At 34.6% G+C, this 14,140-nt stretch overlaps 2 protein-coding genes across 3 annotated transcripts; both read left to right on the forward strand.

Annotated features, from left to right (window-relative positions):
- The first annotated feature begins 3,235 nt into the window (after positions 1-3,235).
- On the forward strand, positions 3,236-7,681 carry LOC107953403 (uncharacterized). Its single transcript, XM_016888709.2, has 6 exons — positions 3,236-3,551; positions 4,105-4,340; positions 4,423-4,681; positions 6,575-6,754; positions 6,830-6,985; positions 7,084-7,681. Exons 1-6 carry the CDS (start codon positions 3,522-3,524, stop codon positions 7,255-7,257), a joined length of 1,035 nt encoding a protein of 344 aa, XP_016744198.2. The 5' UTR covers positions 3,236-3,521; the 3' UTR covers positions 7,258-7,681.
- Positions 7,682-9,299: 1,618 nt separating this feature from the next.
- Positions 9,300-13,345, forward strand: LOC107953404 (polyadenylate-binding protein RBP47B). 2 transcript variants are annotated; one of them, XM_016888710.2, is made up of 6 exons: positions 9,300-9,891; positions 11,092-11,572; positions 11,838-11,920; positions 11,996-12,126; positions 12,388-12,484; positions 13,003-13,345. In XM_016888710.2, exons 1-6 carry the CDS (start codon positions 9,523-9,525, stop codon positions 13,024-13,026), a joined length of 1,185 nt encoding a protein of 394 aa, XP_016744199.2. In that variant the 5' UTR covers positions 9,300-9,522; the 3' UTR covers positions 13,027-13,345. The 2 variants fall into 2 exon arrangements, with proteins under 2 accessions (XP_016744199.2, XP_016744200.2); XM_016888711.2 differs by having other exon boundaries at positions 9,301-9,891; positions 13,006-13,345.
- Positions 13,346-14,140: the final 795 nt, after the last annotated feature.

Genomic DNA, 14,140 nt, shown 5'->3' on the forward strand with positions numbered 1-14,140 from the left:
TAGAAAGGAAAATAGGCCAAGCGTAAAAACTAAACTAAATAAACTAATTTCTACTTGACTATATAAGAATGGTCAAACAGGTATCCTCTTTTAACAAAATCTTGATCTTGGACGGCGGATCTAAACGATCGATATCATCACTAATTGTCTTGACTAGGTAATCTGTCACTTTGTTATTGGTTTTTCAAATGTTCTGAATTTTACTTTCCAATCTCTAGAATACAAGTTGTTAATCATCTAAATTTCAACAACATTGTTAACCTTTGCAAGTCTGGTTTGAAGAACCTCAATAAGCAAAGCATTGTCACTCTCCAATTCGACTTGTGTAAAACTTTTATCCCAAGCTAGTCTCAACCCTTTAAGAACCGCTCTAGCTTCAATTTGGGAAATATCTGTTATACTTATTGCCATCTTGAAACTAAACAACCAACCACTGCTTGGTCCCCTCGCTACTCCTCGATTGTTTCTCTTGAACCACTCCTTGATAACGATCAATCAACACTAATTTTGATCCATTTGAAGGTTGAATTTTGCCAACTATTCACTGCACGCCCATATTTCAATTGCCCCTCCTATTTGCAATGATTTAGTCCATGTGGTAGTTGAGGAAATAATATTTCTTCTTTTCCAAACAAACTAACAAACAATCCCCAAAAAAACCTCCCATTGTCCACAACCAAATGCACAATTACCTTCATTCTTTAAGTTACACGTGATCCATCTTTCAAGAGGAAATGAAAAAGCATATCCAATATTTCATAGGAACAACTGCTTTCCAAACTGATTTTGCAAAAGAACAATCCCTAACAACATGCAATGTGGGTTCCAAAATGGCACCACATTGCTCGTAAAATGGAACCTGAGTCATACCTCGTCTAGCACGCTCCTCATTTGTTAGTAGCCGACCATGAATAAGCAACCACAAAAACATCCTGACTCGTTGAGGGGGCCGTAATCTTCCATATTAGCTTGTTGCCCCTAAAATGTCCTGAATCATCCGCAACAAAAAAAAATGTTTGTAAGACTCCATGACAGAGAACTTCCCTGTCGATGTCCATTTCCAGGAAACAAAGTGTGAATCGACTCCACTAGTAGGCACTTAGTGTGCAAGAATATGTGTTAAAATTCCTCTAGGGAGAACTGAAGATAACCACGGTATATTCCAGATTCCATCCAAGAGAGCCACTTTACTTACTAAAATCGTGTCATTCAGCTCCCCGGGTCCAAGATAGAATTGTTGTAGAGGACGAATCTCTAGCACCCAATCATCGTTCCAGAAATTGATTAGGCGACCATCCCGAATAATCCAGATAATGCCATTTTTGACTTCATCCCAAATGTGCATCACAAACCTTCATAAGTAAGATGGGTTACTACGCTGAATATCATCAAGTACCAAACTATGGATACTATATTTATTTCTTAAAATTCTAACCTAAAACGCACCAGGATTAGCAATCAAATTGAAGCCAAGCTTCATAAGGAACAACTTGTTTTGAACTTGCAAACTTTGGATTCCCAGACCACCATTATCTTTAGACCGATAACAGATATTCCAGTTGACTAGAGATGGTTTCTGAATAGAAATAGAAGACCCTCACAAAAAAAGCATGAGCCAATTTTTCAATTTCATTACAACAAGAATTCTTGCAGTTGACATGAAATAATTAGGAATCGACAGCAAAACAGACTTTACTAATGTCAGATGACCTGCTAATGATAGCTTGCACACATCCCACTCAAAAAGTTGAGCTATAACTTTGTCCAGTATGAATTGAAACATATTAATCCCTACTCTATCGTGAAAGAAAGGCATTATGAGGTATCTCCCCATATCACTGGCCCTTGTAAAGCCAAGTTTAGAGCATACACTCCTAGCTTCCTCGTCCCTAACATTAGATGAAAAGAAAACTTGAGTCTTTTGCTTGTTAACACGATGACCAGCAAAATGAAAAAAGGTGTCTAAGACATGCTTGAGACAAACGTCTCCTGAGTCATCAGCTCTACAGAACAACACTAAATCATTTGTAAAAAATAGATGTGACACACCTAGCGCTCAATGAGAAAGCATTATTGGTTCCCATAGCTGCTGATCAACTGTCGCTTCAATTAAGTGGCCTAACAATTCCATACACAAAACAAAAAGATATGTTGACAGAGGATCACCTTGCCGAACACCTCTTGTTGGAATGAACGAATCAGAAATAAAACCATTCCCAAAAAGTTGCATTGAGGCAGACAAGACACATAGCATAATCGCCTGTTGTAAGCTTTTCCAAGATCAACCTTTACCACCATCTAACCCTTTTTAATCTTGGTTTGCTTCATCGTATGGATTACCTCTTGAGCTGTGATAATATTATCCGAAATGTTCTGTGAGGCAATAAAGCTCGACTAATTTTATCGAACCAGATCTTACGTAATTCTTCAAAAACGGATTACAATTGTTTTTGTAATTATTTTATAATTATTTCTTTTTTTTTTCAAAACAAATAACTTGATTAATTTAATTCCCAATATATATTTATGGCAAATTAACTCTTAATACTACTAGTCTAGTTAATTAATGATAACACTCATCAATCGAATTCCAACTCATGGAAAATTATAAAAAAAAAAGAAGCATTATTACCAAAGCTCTATTTTGTTTTAATTTTATCATAAATTTAGTATTTTATTCTTTTAACCATCTGCTTAAAATGACATGATTAACTTATTAAATTTTAAATAACCCATTGCTTTGTCCAAGGATAATATTGTTTTTTTTATACAAATTTTCCCTTTTTTTTAATTCAAGATTTTCATCCATGATTATATATATATGATTGACTCCCTCCATAATTTAATAAATACGTCGCAGTTGTGTAAAAAATTAATATATTTAATAATTTTTATTATAATTAATAAAAAAAAACAAAATGTACATAATGCATGAGAAATTGAGGGATCTAAATCAAGTACACATCTGATCACAATATTATAAAGAGAAAGCGAAGGAATGGAAAGGTATGTGAGACCATAATTTATTACAAGGTTAAAAAAGCTTGCTTTTGTTAATGAAAAAGAATTAAAGTAACATTTTTTAAACAAATGGTCCTTTTATAAAAAGCATAAGTCCGTTACCAACAAGTCATCATCACATAATTAAAACGGAACCTGTCCACAAAACGCCATCGTTTTGTGCTTGCTCCGTACTCGCAGCTACGATTATTAAAAAGGGGTTATGTGACTGTAAAGGATGTGCAGAAAGCAAAGCAGAGTGAGCGTTGCTTCAGAAACGGGATTTAGGAACAAACAAACAGCCTTCAATCATTTTGTTCTAATCTCCGCCATAATTAATCTCATTCCTTTTCTACTTTCATTTAAAATCAAAATAAAGAATTCCAGTTTTGTTTGAAAGATAAGAAAGATCAAAGCTATTAGCTTCTTCCCTTTTTATCATTTGAGTGAACAACAAAATCCCATTGATAAAGGAGTTGCCAATGCCATTTGATTGCTTTACTTTTTGAGCTCTCATAGTCATGGCCGACGATCTCTGTTTCTTCACCAAGGTCAGTTCCCCCCCCCCCTTTTCCCTTTTGTAGGAGTGTGTTTTTTTGGGGGGTTTCATTGTCGTTATCTTGAGTGAGATTAAAGATTCTATTAATTATTTCATTTTTCATATTTTAGTGTCATGCGAATATACTGATCTATTTTTCCGTGCACACGCACAGAAAACTGATCTTTGTATTGTAAACCCATATCTTGAGCGGGGCTTGTTTTCTATCGTCAATTCACAATACCCAGATTTCATTTTCATGAAAGATATGTTCTTTGATATTTATGTGCATGTTGGTTTATTTATTTACGTTAAACGTGATTAATCAATTAATTCTAATTGCATATTAAATTAAACCAATTAATGTATTGCTCAACTCACAGCTGAGTCTTCTAGCTAAATCAGATCAGAGTTCAGTTCAGTGCTATAAGAATGCCCACATCATCTCTTTCACAAGCTCCATTTAATGACTTATCAATAACAAAGTTCTGCTTTGTTTTATCTTTTTTTTTTTGCTTTATTGGTATAATTTGTTATTAATATCTGGCAGATTCATTGAATTTCAGGATTCTTTCATCCTAAAGTCGTCAAAGAAGTCTCCATTGGTGTTGAGGACGGTTGTATTGTTTTTTGTAATGGTTTGTGGAGTGTATATCTGCACGATTTGTTTGAAGCAAATAAGCACTGGCAGCACCACTGAATTTTTGAATTTTAGAGTGGTCCAAAAGCCCTGTCCAGAACCTAATATTGAGCCATGGGAAATTCCTTACGTACACTATCCGAACCCCAAAACTTATAGCAGGTAAGAGAATGATTTTAGTCCTCCTAAGTTTGGTTTCAGTTTTCAGATATAAATATGGGATTAATTTTTTGTGTGTGATTAGGGCTGAATGTGCGTGCAACCCAGTCCAGTATTTTGCCATTATGTCAATGCAGAGATCCGGGAGTGGATGGTTCGAGACATTATTGAACAATCATACTAACATAAGCTCAAATGGGGAGATATTTTCTGTCAAAGTTAGGAGGAGTAATGTGTCAACAATTTTTGAGACTTTGGACAAAATTTATAACCTAGACTGGATGAGTAGTGCCTCAAAAAATGAGTGCACAGCTGCAGTTGGCTTGAAGTGGATGCTTAATCAGGTGAGCACCTCATGGGTGAAACGCGATTTCTAAAGTTTAACTGCTAATTGCAAATATTTCTATGGCAGAAATACACTGAAAATTACTTATGTTCTTCCCATATGAATCTGCAAAAAGGAGTTGAGTACTAAATGGTTCACACTATCTGCTATACAAAGCCTTAGTTATACCAGTTAGATTCATATTAGGAATGGCTAATTTAGTGGGTGGGAGCTCTACAACCAGGACACCAAAAATGAAGCAAAAGAAACCCAAAACATCCTTTATATTTATAAATACACTTGTGCTTTTAGGTTTTCTAATGGTCTTTCAGTGAATGCAAGTTTTGAGTTCCTTGGTTTCTGCAGCATAATCATGATAAACTCATGACAGCTAATACCATTCTGTGTTTGATTGCCTCTTTCTTTTTCTAAATTACCTACTATCTTTGTTTCCCAATCCAGTTTTATGTAATTCTATTAGGAACCTGATGCTTTTGCCCTGTAATTAGAAACCAATCCCCTACTGCTCAAAAAGAATTAAATGACTATCCTAGCATGCTTTTTCACACAAGACAATCCAACATCATGTTATTTTTGTTAGTATTCCAATATACCACCAACCTCATATTCTTAACCCAGCCAATTGATTTCTGTATAACTGCTGCTAATTCGAGCCTTACTTGCATCTAGATACTCCTTTTATTAGGACAGCAGGTTCTGGGTCTTCTTCTCTTTAGATGCGAGTTTGCATAAAGTTGGGTTATGATTATTAGATATCCTAGTGCTCCAGATTTCTGATAATAATTTAGGGAAAATTATTAAGTGTATCACTAAGGAGAGTTGAGCTGTTGCATAAGTTTGTGGGGTTTTTCTTTTCCTTCTTGTGACTTCTACTTGGTAAGTTAAGGGGGTAAAAATGGGGACAAACATGATGTCTCATCTAGGCTCTTAACATATTTGGTCACCCTGGGGATCATGTCAAGCTTTCTATGACGTTGCTTTTGCAGCATGATAATAGAAGAGGGGTGCAACGAGAGTTAGATCAGTTGTGGCCTTCCTTTCATAAAATGGTTGGGTGTAAATATAAAGCTGTGTCTCTATATAGGTAGGAGAGATTGGAAGTCTAAAAAATGTTTATCGTTAATAAAAATTTAATTGTTAGATTTAGATATTTCAAGTTACATTTTTGGTCACCCTGGGGATCATGTCAAGCTTTCTATGACGTTGCTTTTGCAGCATGATAATAGAAGAGGGGTGCAACGAGAGTTAGATCAGTTGTGGCCTTCCTTTCATAAAATGGTTGGGTGTAAATATAAAGCTGTGTCTCTATATAGGTAGGAGAGATTGGAAGTCTAAAAAATGTTTACCGTTAATAAAAATTTAATTGTTAGATTTAGATATTTCAAGTTACATTGATCTTTTAATGAGAAGCACATTTATTGGTAAATATTTACCACGACATTGATCCAGATATCATTTTCCATGTTACCTTGAATTACTATAATAGGATTCTTAATCAAAATTATGAAAAGGAAACAGGAGATAAGTTTCTGATAACCAACAAACATGGAAAGAAGACATGACAACAGCTCATGCAATTCTGATGGATTAAGGTAATTGAAATCTGTGTTTGGAAGTGGAGAAAATGTGTATCAAACAGGAGATAATCCCCTTATTTGATGATTTGGAGACTCAACTGAACAATGAGGTCATATTTTGTTAGATCTTGCCTTCGAGATAAACATGTACTTCATGATTTTCAGAACAATGTCTGCAGCTCAATATTCATTAATGAACACGCTTTCCCTATGTTTGAAACTTTTTTAAAGACAGTATTTTGTCTACACACATTGCTAGTGTTTGTGATTATGCTTGTCTTTGTTGCATTCGTGATCATAATCTTTTACTGCAGGGACTGATGCAACATCATAAAGAAATAGTAGAATACTTTAATACTCGGGGTGTTTCAACTATTTTCCTCTTTAGAAGGAATCTTCTGCGCAGGATGATTTCAATACTAGCAAATTCTTATGATCGGGATGCTAAACCACTAAATGGAACCCACAAGTCTCATGTTCATTCACCTCATGAGGTTTATGCCCCCCCTCTCTCTCTCACACACACGCATAAATATCTAAAAGTTTCAACTCTTACGAAATGATTTCAGGCTGCAATACTTGCTAGTTACAAGCCTGTAGTCAATGCCACAACGCTGATTCCAAGCCTAAGGCAGGTCGAAGAGACAACTAAGAAAGGTTTGGAGTACTTCAAAAGCACACGGCACATCATTCTTTACTATGAGGATGTAGTAAAGAACCACACTGTAAGGAAAATGTTTCAAAAAGCTGATCTTTTAGTCTGGTTATGAATCTTTTATCTAAGTGCGGGTTCTTAATAGACTCATTTCTGGTCATTGTGCAGAAGTTAGCCGAGGTCCAAGAATTCCTAAAGGTTCCAAAGAGGGAGTTGAAGAGTCGTCAAGTAAAGATACACAAGGGATCGTTATCCAATCACATTCAGAATTGGGTTGATGTTGAAAAGGCACTCAATGGAACTAAGTATGAAAGTTATCTACATGCAGATTACAGGAAGTAAAGCAGTGGCATTGATGTACATTCCATTTTTGACCCATTTCCACTCATCTTTTGTTTCGGATCTCCAAGTGACAGGCACCAACAGTGAACCTACCAAGCTGAACTCTGTTCGGATTTTGGGTACACGGCATGCATCATTTTGCTTTTAAATTTTAACCTTAAACTCACACCTTCGTATTCTTTTCATTCTTTTGTTTTTCAGTTGATATGGCTTTGACAGAAAACTGCTGTATTTATGCCCAATCAAAGGAGAAACTTGCCTTTTTGCGTTGTATATGTTAATATGAATACGTTCAAGTTTTTAAAAGTTGAAGCAGGGAGACCTCCCACATTCAAAGTTCCTATTTCGGGTCTCATGAGTGCAGGCCAGGGGCTTGACCGGCAGAAACTTGGACCCTTTTTGTTTATGAACCCATTCATCCCTCCATTTTTGACCCTCCAACCAATTCCAAATATCTGAATTAAAACGTTTCTATTTCTTTTTTTCTTACGACAGCAAGTGATTGTAGAATCTCAACCAATCCACCAGGTTTAGTTCAAAGAAAAATCCAGCAGGCTTAGGCATAACCAGGTGGGGTTTTAAAGTTTCTTAAACTTTAAAGTCAAGTGGGGTTTAAAAAAAGTTGGGGTTGTTGGTTTGAGAGTCAAAAAGACTCAATTTTTGAACATCCTTCCGGGAGTTCTTTTAATCTTTATTATTATTATTATTATTTTTTTGCGCTTTAATCTTCTGTTTCAACATCTAATCTCAAGTTATATAAATCTATTGCTATACTATAATGCATAGTCTATGGTGGGAGGTTAATGCACTCAATTATCACTTCGGTACCTTATGAATTTTTTGTATCAATTTCTAACCATGTATTAATATTTGTACCACGTACTATTTTCATAATTCATACAATTCCAAAAAGAAGATACCATTTACCTATTTATTTAAATTATGATCCTATTATTGTGAGTGAAGTCATGTCATGTGTAAGTCATGCATCTAACATACCAACTTTCGACCTACTGCCATGAGAGCACAAATTTTCAATATACCAAAATACACGAGTCATTTACGTTATAAGTGAACGAATCTATAAATATATTTAAGATAAATTCAATTCGAGTTCAATATGATGTATTATCAATTCAGACAATCACATTTATGCCTCTATTTTTTAGAGTAAACTTTGCTCCGACAAGCAAGACAAGTTAATACCCCAGTTGGACTTATAGACAACAAAATAGTCTCCTATTATTTGAATTATTTGCTTAATTTAATTTTACGGACTATGGGTAATTCAGACGACATATGAGTTGTCTTCTCACATTATAATCTATCCATATAATGCAACTTATTATTAATTAAACCTTAGGTAATTAAGGAGCTTATATTTACTTATATATTTTGCTGTTAATGCTAAAACTATTGAAGACAAACGTATAAGATCAATTAAATGAGCATGTGGTAATTTTATTATTTCAATCAGGTACTATTTCTAACCGTATTTCTTGTTTCTTATGATCGTGTACACATATTTATTTGAAATTATTTTTAAAAAAAATCTTTGTAAGATATTATTGCAATATGTATGTTACTAACGTATTATATGGAAATAAGTATGTGCATTGAATCATATACAACAGTCATAACTCACATTTGTAATTTAAATTAATTACTATAATAGAAATTAAATAATTTATTAATTCAATTATTTGATGAACTTATCAAATTAAAAAGTGGTGATGATGAATTTACCAAAATTGCACATAAAAAAATAATAAATTTATAAAATATCTTAAAAATAGAAAAAAAAAACATTAAAATTGGGTTTGTGATATTGAAAATACTATGATTAAAAAAAAGGTTGGAAAGTTCCTAAATTCTAATGCATTATCTGTAAATCTAAAAGATGATCTAATAGGGGAATGGCGGTTGGATCTAGACCGTTGAGGCCAGGTCAGCATGGTAAGATATCCCCACACGACCATCAGGTGGGTCCCTGTCTAAAACTCACGGGCCGGCAACAAACAAAATACGTAAACAACCACCATCGCTGTACCCGAGGCCGAGGCCCTTCCTTCTCGCTATTTACCCCTTCAACTCAGATCCATCATCCACCGCCACCCTTTATAACCTTACATTCCCTTCTACCGCACCCCCTCTCTCTCTGCTTTTCTTTCTCTCGTTTGGCCATTAAGGGGGGAGAAAGAGAGAGAGGAAGGAAAGAAGAACACCCAGAGTCTCAGATCAGCTTGTTTATCTATATTATCAAAGATGCAGTCAAGTTCAACCAACGCTCCTGATCTCAACTCAAAACAGCAACAACAACCGCCAACGCAACAAACCAGACAGCAACAACAACAACATCCACAATGGGTGCCTAACCAGTGGATGGGAGCCATGCAATACCCGGCGGCTGCTATGGTCATGATGCAGCAGCAGATGATGATGTACCCTCACCATCATTATATGGCTTACAATAATCATCATTACCATTATCAACAATACCAACAGCAGCAGCAGCAACAACAAAAACAGCAACAAGGGTGTAATTCGGATGAGGTTAAAACGATCTGGGTTGGTGACCTTGTTCATTGGATGGATGAAACTTATCTCCACGGTTGCTTCTCTCATACTGGCGAGGTAAAAGTAAATACAATAGTGTGGTTATAGCATGAAATTGATAGATGCATGTCTTGTCATGAATCTTACACTAGATCTTTTTTTGTTTTATGTTTTGAGGAATCTGTTGGTTTTAGTACTTTGCTGCCTTTTTTGTTTGTGGGGTTTAAGGATAAGTTCAGGTTCGAGGTTTTTTGCTAATTTAAGGAATGCTAAGTTTGTGGTTTATGTTTTTAATGTAATTACAGTTTTAGAAAATAATCTGCGTTTATGGCCTAAAACTTTTTGCCCAGAACATTAAAGCTGATTAATTTAAAGACAAGGATTGTTTTTAATTGAAGCTGAACAGATGAATAGACTATATAGTAGATTGCCATTATAAAATAAAACTGGATAATTGCCAAAAGTCAATTTAAGCTGTGTTGTAGACTGCCTGGATGATTAGCTTTTGGTTAAAAGCAGTTTACATCTCGTTTCGTAAACATGGAAACTTAATTATAAGAAAAAAGACCTCTTATTTCACATCAAAACTTTGCTGCTGATGCTTTCAAGAAAAAGAACAAGCTTTGCAGCAGTAGCAATCTTAGGTTGTTATAAAACTAGACATGTAATGACTTTTCATGTTGGGTGTTAATTAGGGGAGATAGGCTGGATTACGAAATCAATTATGCTTAAAATTCATTTTCCCCTGCTACATGGACTCCTCCAAGTTTCTGAACATTCAGAATTTTTGTTTAATATAGGCTTTTTAATGTAGATAACTTCTTGAACACATAAAATAGGATCCTCTTGGTTTGGATCCAAAAGTCACTGAGATGCTTATGTGGTAGTGTGAAGTGTTGGACACCATTTTGAAGAAAGTGCCTGGCTCATATTGGCATTTATTTCTGGGAAGGTTCTAATGTATCCATGATCTTTCCGAAAGCTTCCTTCTTTCTTTGCTTGTATTATTTGAAAAATGGGGGCCTAAAATGACTTCGTATCTTGTACCATTCTTTGGAACCTTGAAATCTTCTAGAGGATTTTATTAGCTTCAGTTTTATTTTTAGTTTCTTGGAAAGTTAGCTGCTCAGACCCATCATACAGTTGATGTCTAATACCAATACCATTTTGAACATTTTACTTGATTATCCAGAAGGCAGGCTATTGTACTGAAAAGGCTATTGCTTATCATCATTATTATACCCTTGCTTACTGAAATTTGGCATTTAAAAAATCCAGGTTTCTTCAGTAAAGATTATACGCAATAAGCAAACTGGTCAGTCTGAAGGATATGGGTTTGTGGAATTTTACTCAAGGGCAACAGCTGAAAAGGTTTTGCAAAGTTATAATGGTTCTCTAATGCCAAATACAGAGCAGACTTTTCGTCTGAATTGGGCTTCCTTCAGTGTGAATGAAAGGCGGCCCGATGCTGGTTCTGACCTATCTATATTTGTAGGAGATTTGGCCACTGATGTAACTGATTCGATATTGCTTGAAACCTTTTCTAGTAGATTTCAATCAGTGAAGGGAGCAAAAGTTGTTATTGATTCAAATACTGGTCGTTCAAAAGGCTACGGTTTTGTTAGGTTTGGTGATGAAAATGAAAGGTCAACGGCCATGACTGAAATGAATGGTGTGTATTGCTCCAATAGACCTATGAGGATTGGGGTTGCAACTCCCAAGAAAGCATCTGGTCATCAACAACAGTATTCTTCACAAGGTAACCTAATATGGTGAACTGTGCTATTTCCAATGGTTCATCTTTTTATCTTTTTCTGGTTGGAGCATGGAGCTCCCAGAATTTCTCTTATTTCTTGGATTATCCTGTTTCTGTCATCATGTTCTCGTGTCACTTGAATAAATTACTACAGAGCTAGTTATTTCTAAAAAAGTAAATTTGTCTTTCAAATGTACTATATTTCTTATCTTATATCTTGACGTGAGACTTAATCGAATCATTATATCAATATTCCACTTTTTATTAGCTTTGGTGTTGGCTGGTGGACATGCATCAAATGGTGCTTTGGCACAAGGTTCTCAATCTGATAATGACTCAAATAACACTACTGTGAGTCCTCCTCCTTCCTTTGTGCATTCTTCACCTGTATATCTGCCATTGATCAGTAATTTATGTTTCTTACAGATATTTGTTGGAGGACTTGACTCAGATGTTAGTGATGATGATCTTAGGCAACCTTTTTCCCAGTTTGGTGAGGTCATCTCCGTAAAAATACCACCCGGGAAAGGATGTGGGTTTGTGCAATTTGCAAACAGGTGCCTCCCTATATGTACTTCATCTCATTTTTTTGGGATAATAATGTACTTTGCCTTGTCACACTCTATGTTATGCTGAAGTATGGTTTTTATTATTAAGGGATTCTTAGTTACAGCTCCATCAATGTTAATACTTTCACAATATTGATGGATGTTGTTGAATTAAGTGATGCAGAGTGATAGGTTCTGACAGTTGGTATCTTGATTATATTATTATTTTTATGATGATGTCAGTAGTAATATGATGTGCTTTCTTTTCAGAAAGAATGCTGAGGAAGCAATCCAGAGTTTGAACGGGATGACCATAGGCCAGCAGACTGTTCGTCTTTCTTGGGGTCGTACTATAGGAAACAAGCAGGTAAATTTGTGCTCAAGTTCCTATTCTTAGTAACTGTCGCCTATTGCTGCCTTGATATTTGCAAAATGCTTGGAGGGTTTGCGATTCCTAGGTCTAAGTCTCGACATTTAAGGCATCTGACATAGGTGAAAAGGGATGGAAGAGAGTTCCTTTTCATTTTTGATGAAATTACAGCACATGGGAGTTACAATAGTATTTAAGTATTACAGATAAGAATTGTATAATTTTACAGTATGGCATGAGTGATGCTACAGTCTATTTGTTACTTGGGCACTTCTGTCCCATGCATATTTGGACATGGGTATGGGGCATGATCCTCCAAGTATTTGAAAAAACTTTGAAAAGTTGAATGTACCCCTGTCGGATATATACTCGCATCTGACACTCACTCGAGTCCAAGCAACATAGTTGTAGGTAGACTATTTTATTTCCCCTCCCTTCTGCAACTTTTCTTCCCCTTAAAATGTTTATCTTAATTTATTAATGCATTGTAGCTTACTTCTTGAAACTGGTTTTAGCAGTGGAATGGAGGACATCATTGAGGGCAAGGCGATGGTGGTTATGGCTACGGCTATGCTGCAGCACCAAATCAGGATCCAAACACGTATACTGTGGCTGCTGTTACTGGTTCTTCTTAAGAGGGGTGCATGACAATCATGAATGGCTTGTAATCTGAACTTGCAGGACAAGTTTTCAAGTTAATCAGATTCATTAATTAAGTAGGATGGGTTTGGGTTTTGCTTGCTGCTTTAGCTGATTCTTCAGGTTACAGAATTTTGTAGCTGGATTTTAATCTTTAAACATTGAAGTTGTTTTAGAACTGTATTAATATGTCATTTACAATTTAAATTTTTTGCTTGAGAGGTTTTTTTTTTAATTGTTTATTTGTTAAGAACTGAATTTATATAGAATGAAAAAGAATGGGCTTTTCATCACCATTTTCTTCATGTTGGAGCAAAGAAAAGTTCATATTCTCTCGGTGCTTGCAAGTTACATTGTTCCTTTTCTTCAACTTTGGCTAATATACTAAAAATGCCCTTAAATCATCTCCTAAGATTTTATTATTAAAATAAAAATATTTTGATTTTTTAAACTAATTTCATTTATGCTTAGAATAATTTATTAAATAAAAAATATTAACAAAATAATATTTTAAATTTTTTGAAAGTATTATATACCTAACTTCTCTTGAAAATTTTGATTTGTTATGTTAAAAGTGTATCAGCAAAATTATTTTCATAATAAAAGATAAAAATAATTTAAGTGGTTGTTTTAACCCCAAGTAATAATTTGCCCTTTTAGTATATTTAAAATTTTCTCTCCCATGCTCCATGTTTTTAGGGTTCTTAGTTCAACTCTTACACCATGTTTGGTTGGGGGAATGGAACAGTATTCTCCCTTATTCATTGAATGGTAAATCATTCTTTTGTTTGGTTAATAGAATGACTATTACTTTCCTATTACTTGTTCACTTTAAAACTTGGACTTAGAAAATATAAAAATAATATATTTGAAATAATTTAATATTAAAATATATATTAAGAATGTTATTGAATTATATATTATTATTTTTGTTAAATTATATTTGATAATAATTATATTAAAATATGATTAAATTATTTATTATTATTGAATTATATTTAATAATAATCTTAT

The sequence above is a fragment of the Gossypium hirsutum genome, chromosome D12 (assembly GCF_007990345.1).
Source record: "Gossypium hirsutum isolate 1008001.06 chromosome D12, Gossypium_hirsutum_v2.1, whole genome shotgun sequence".
Taxonomy (NCBI): Eukaryota; Viridiplantae; Streptophyta; class Magnoliopsida; order Malvales; family Malvaceae; genus Gossypium; species Gossypium hirsutum.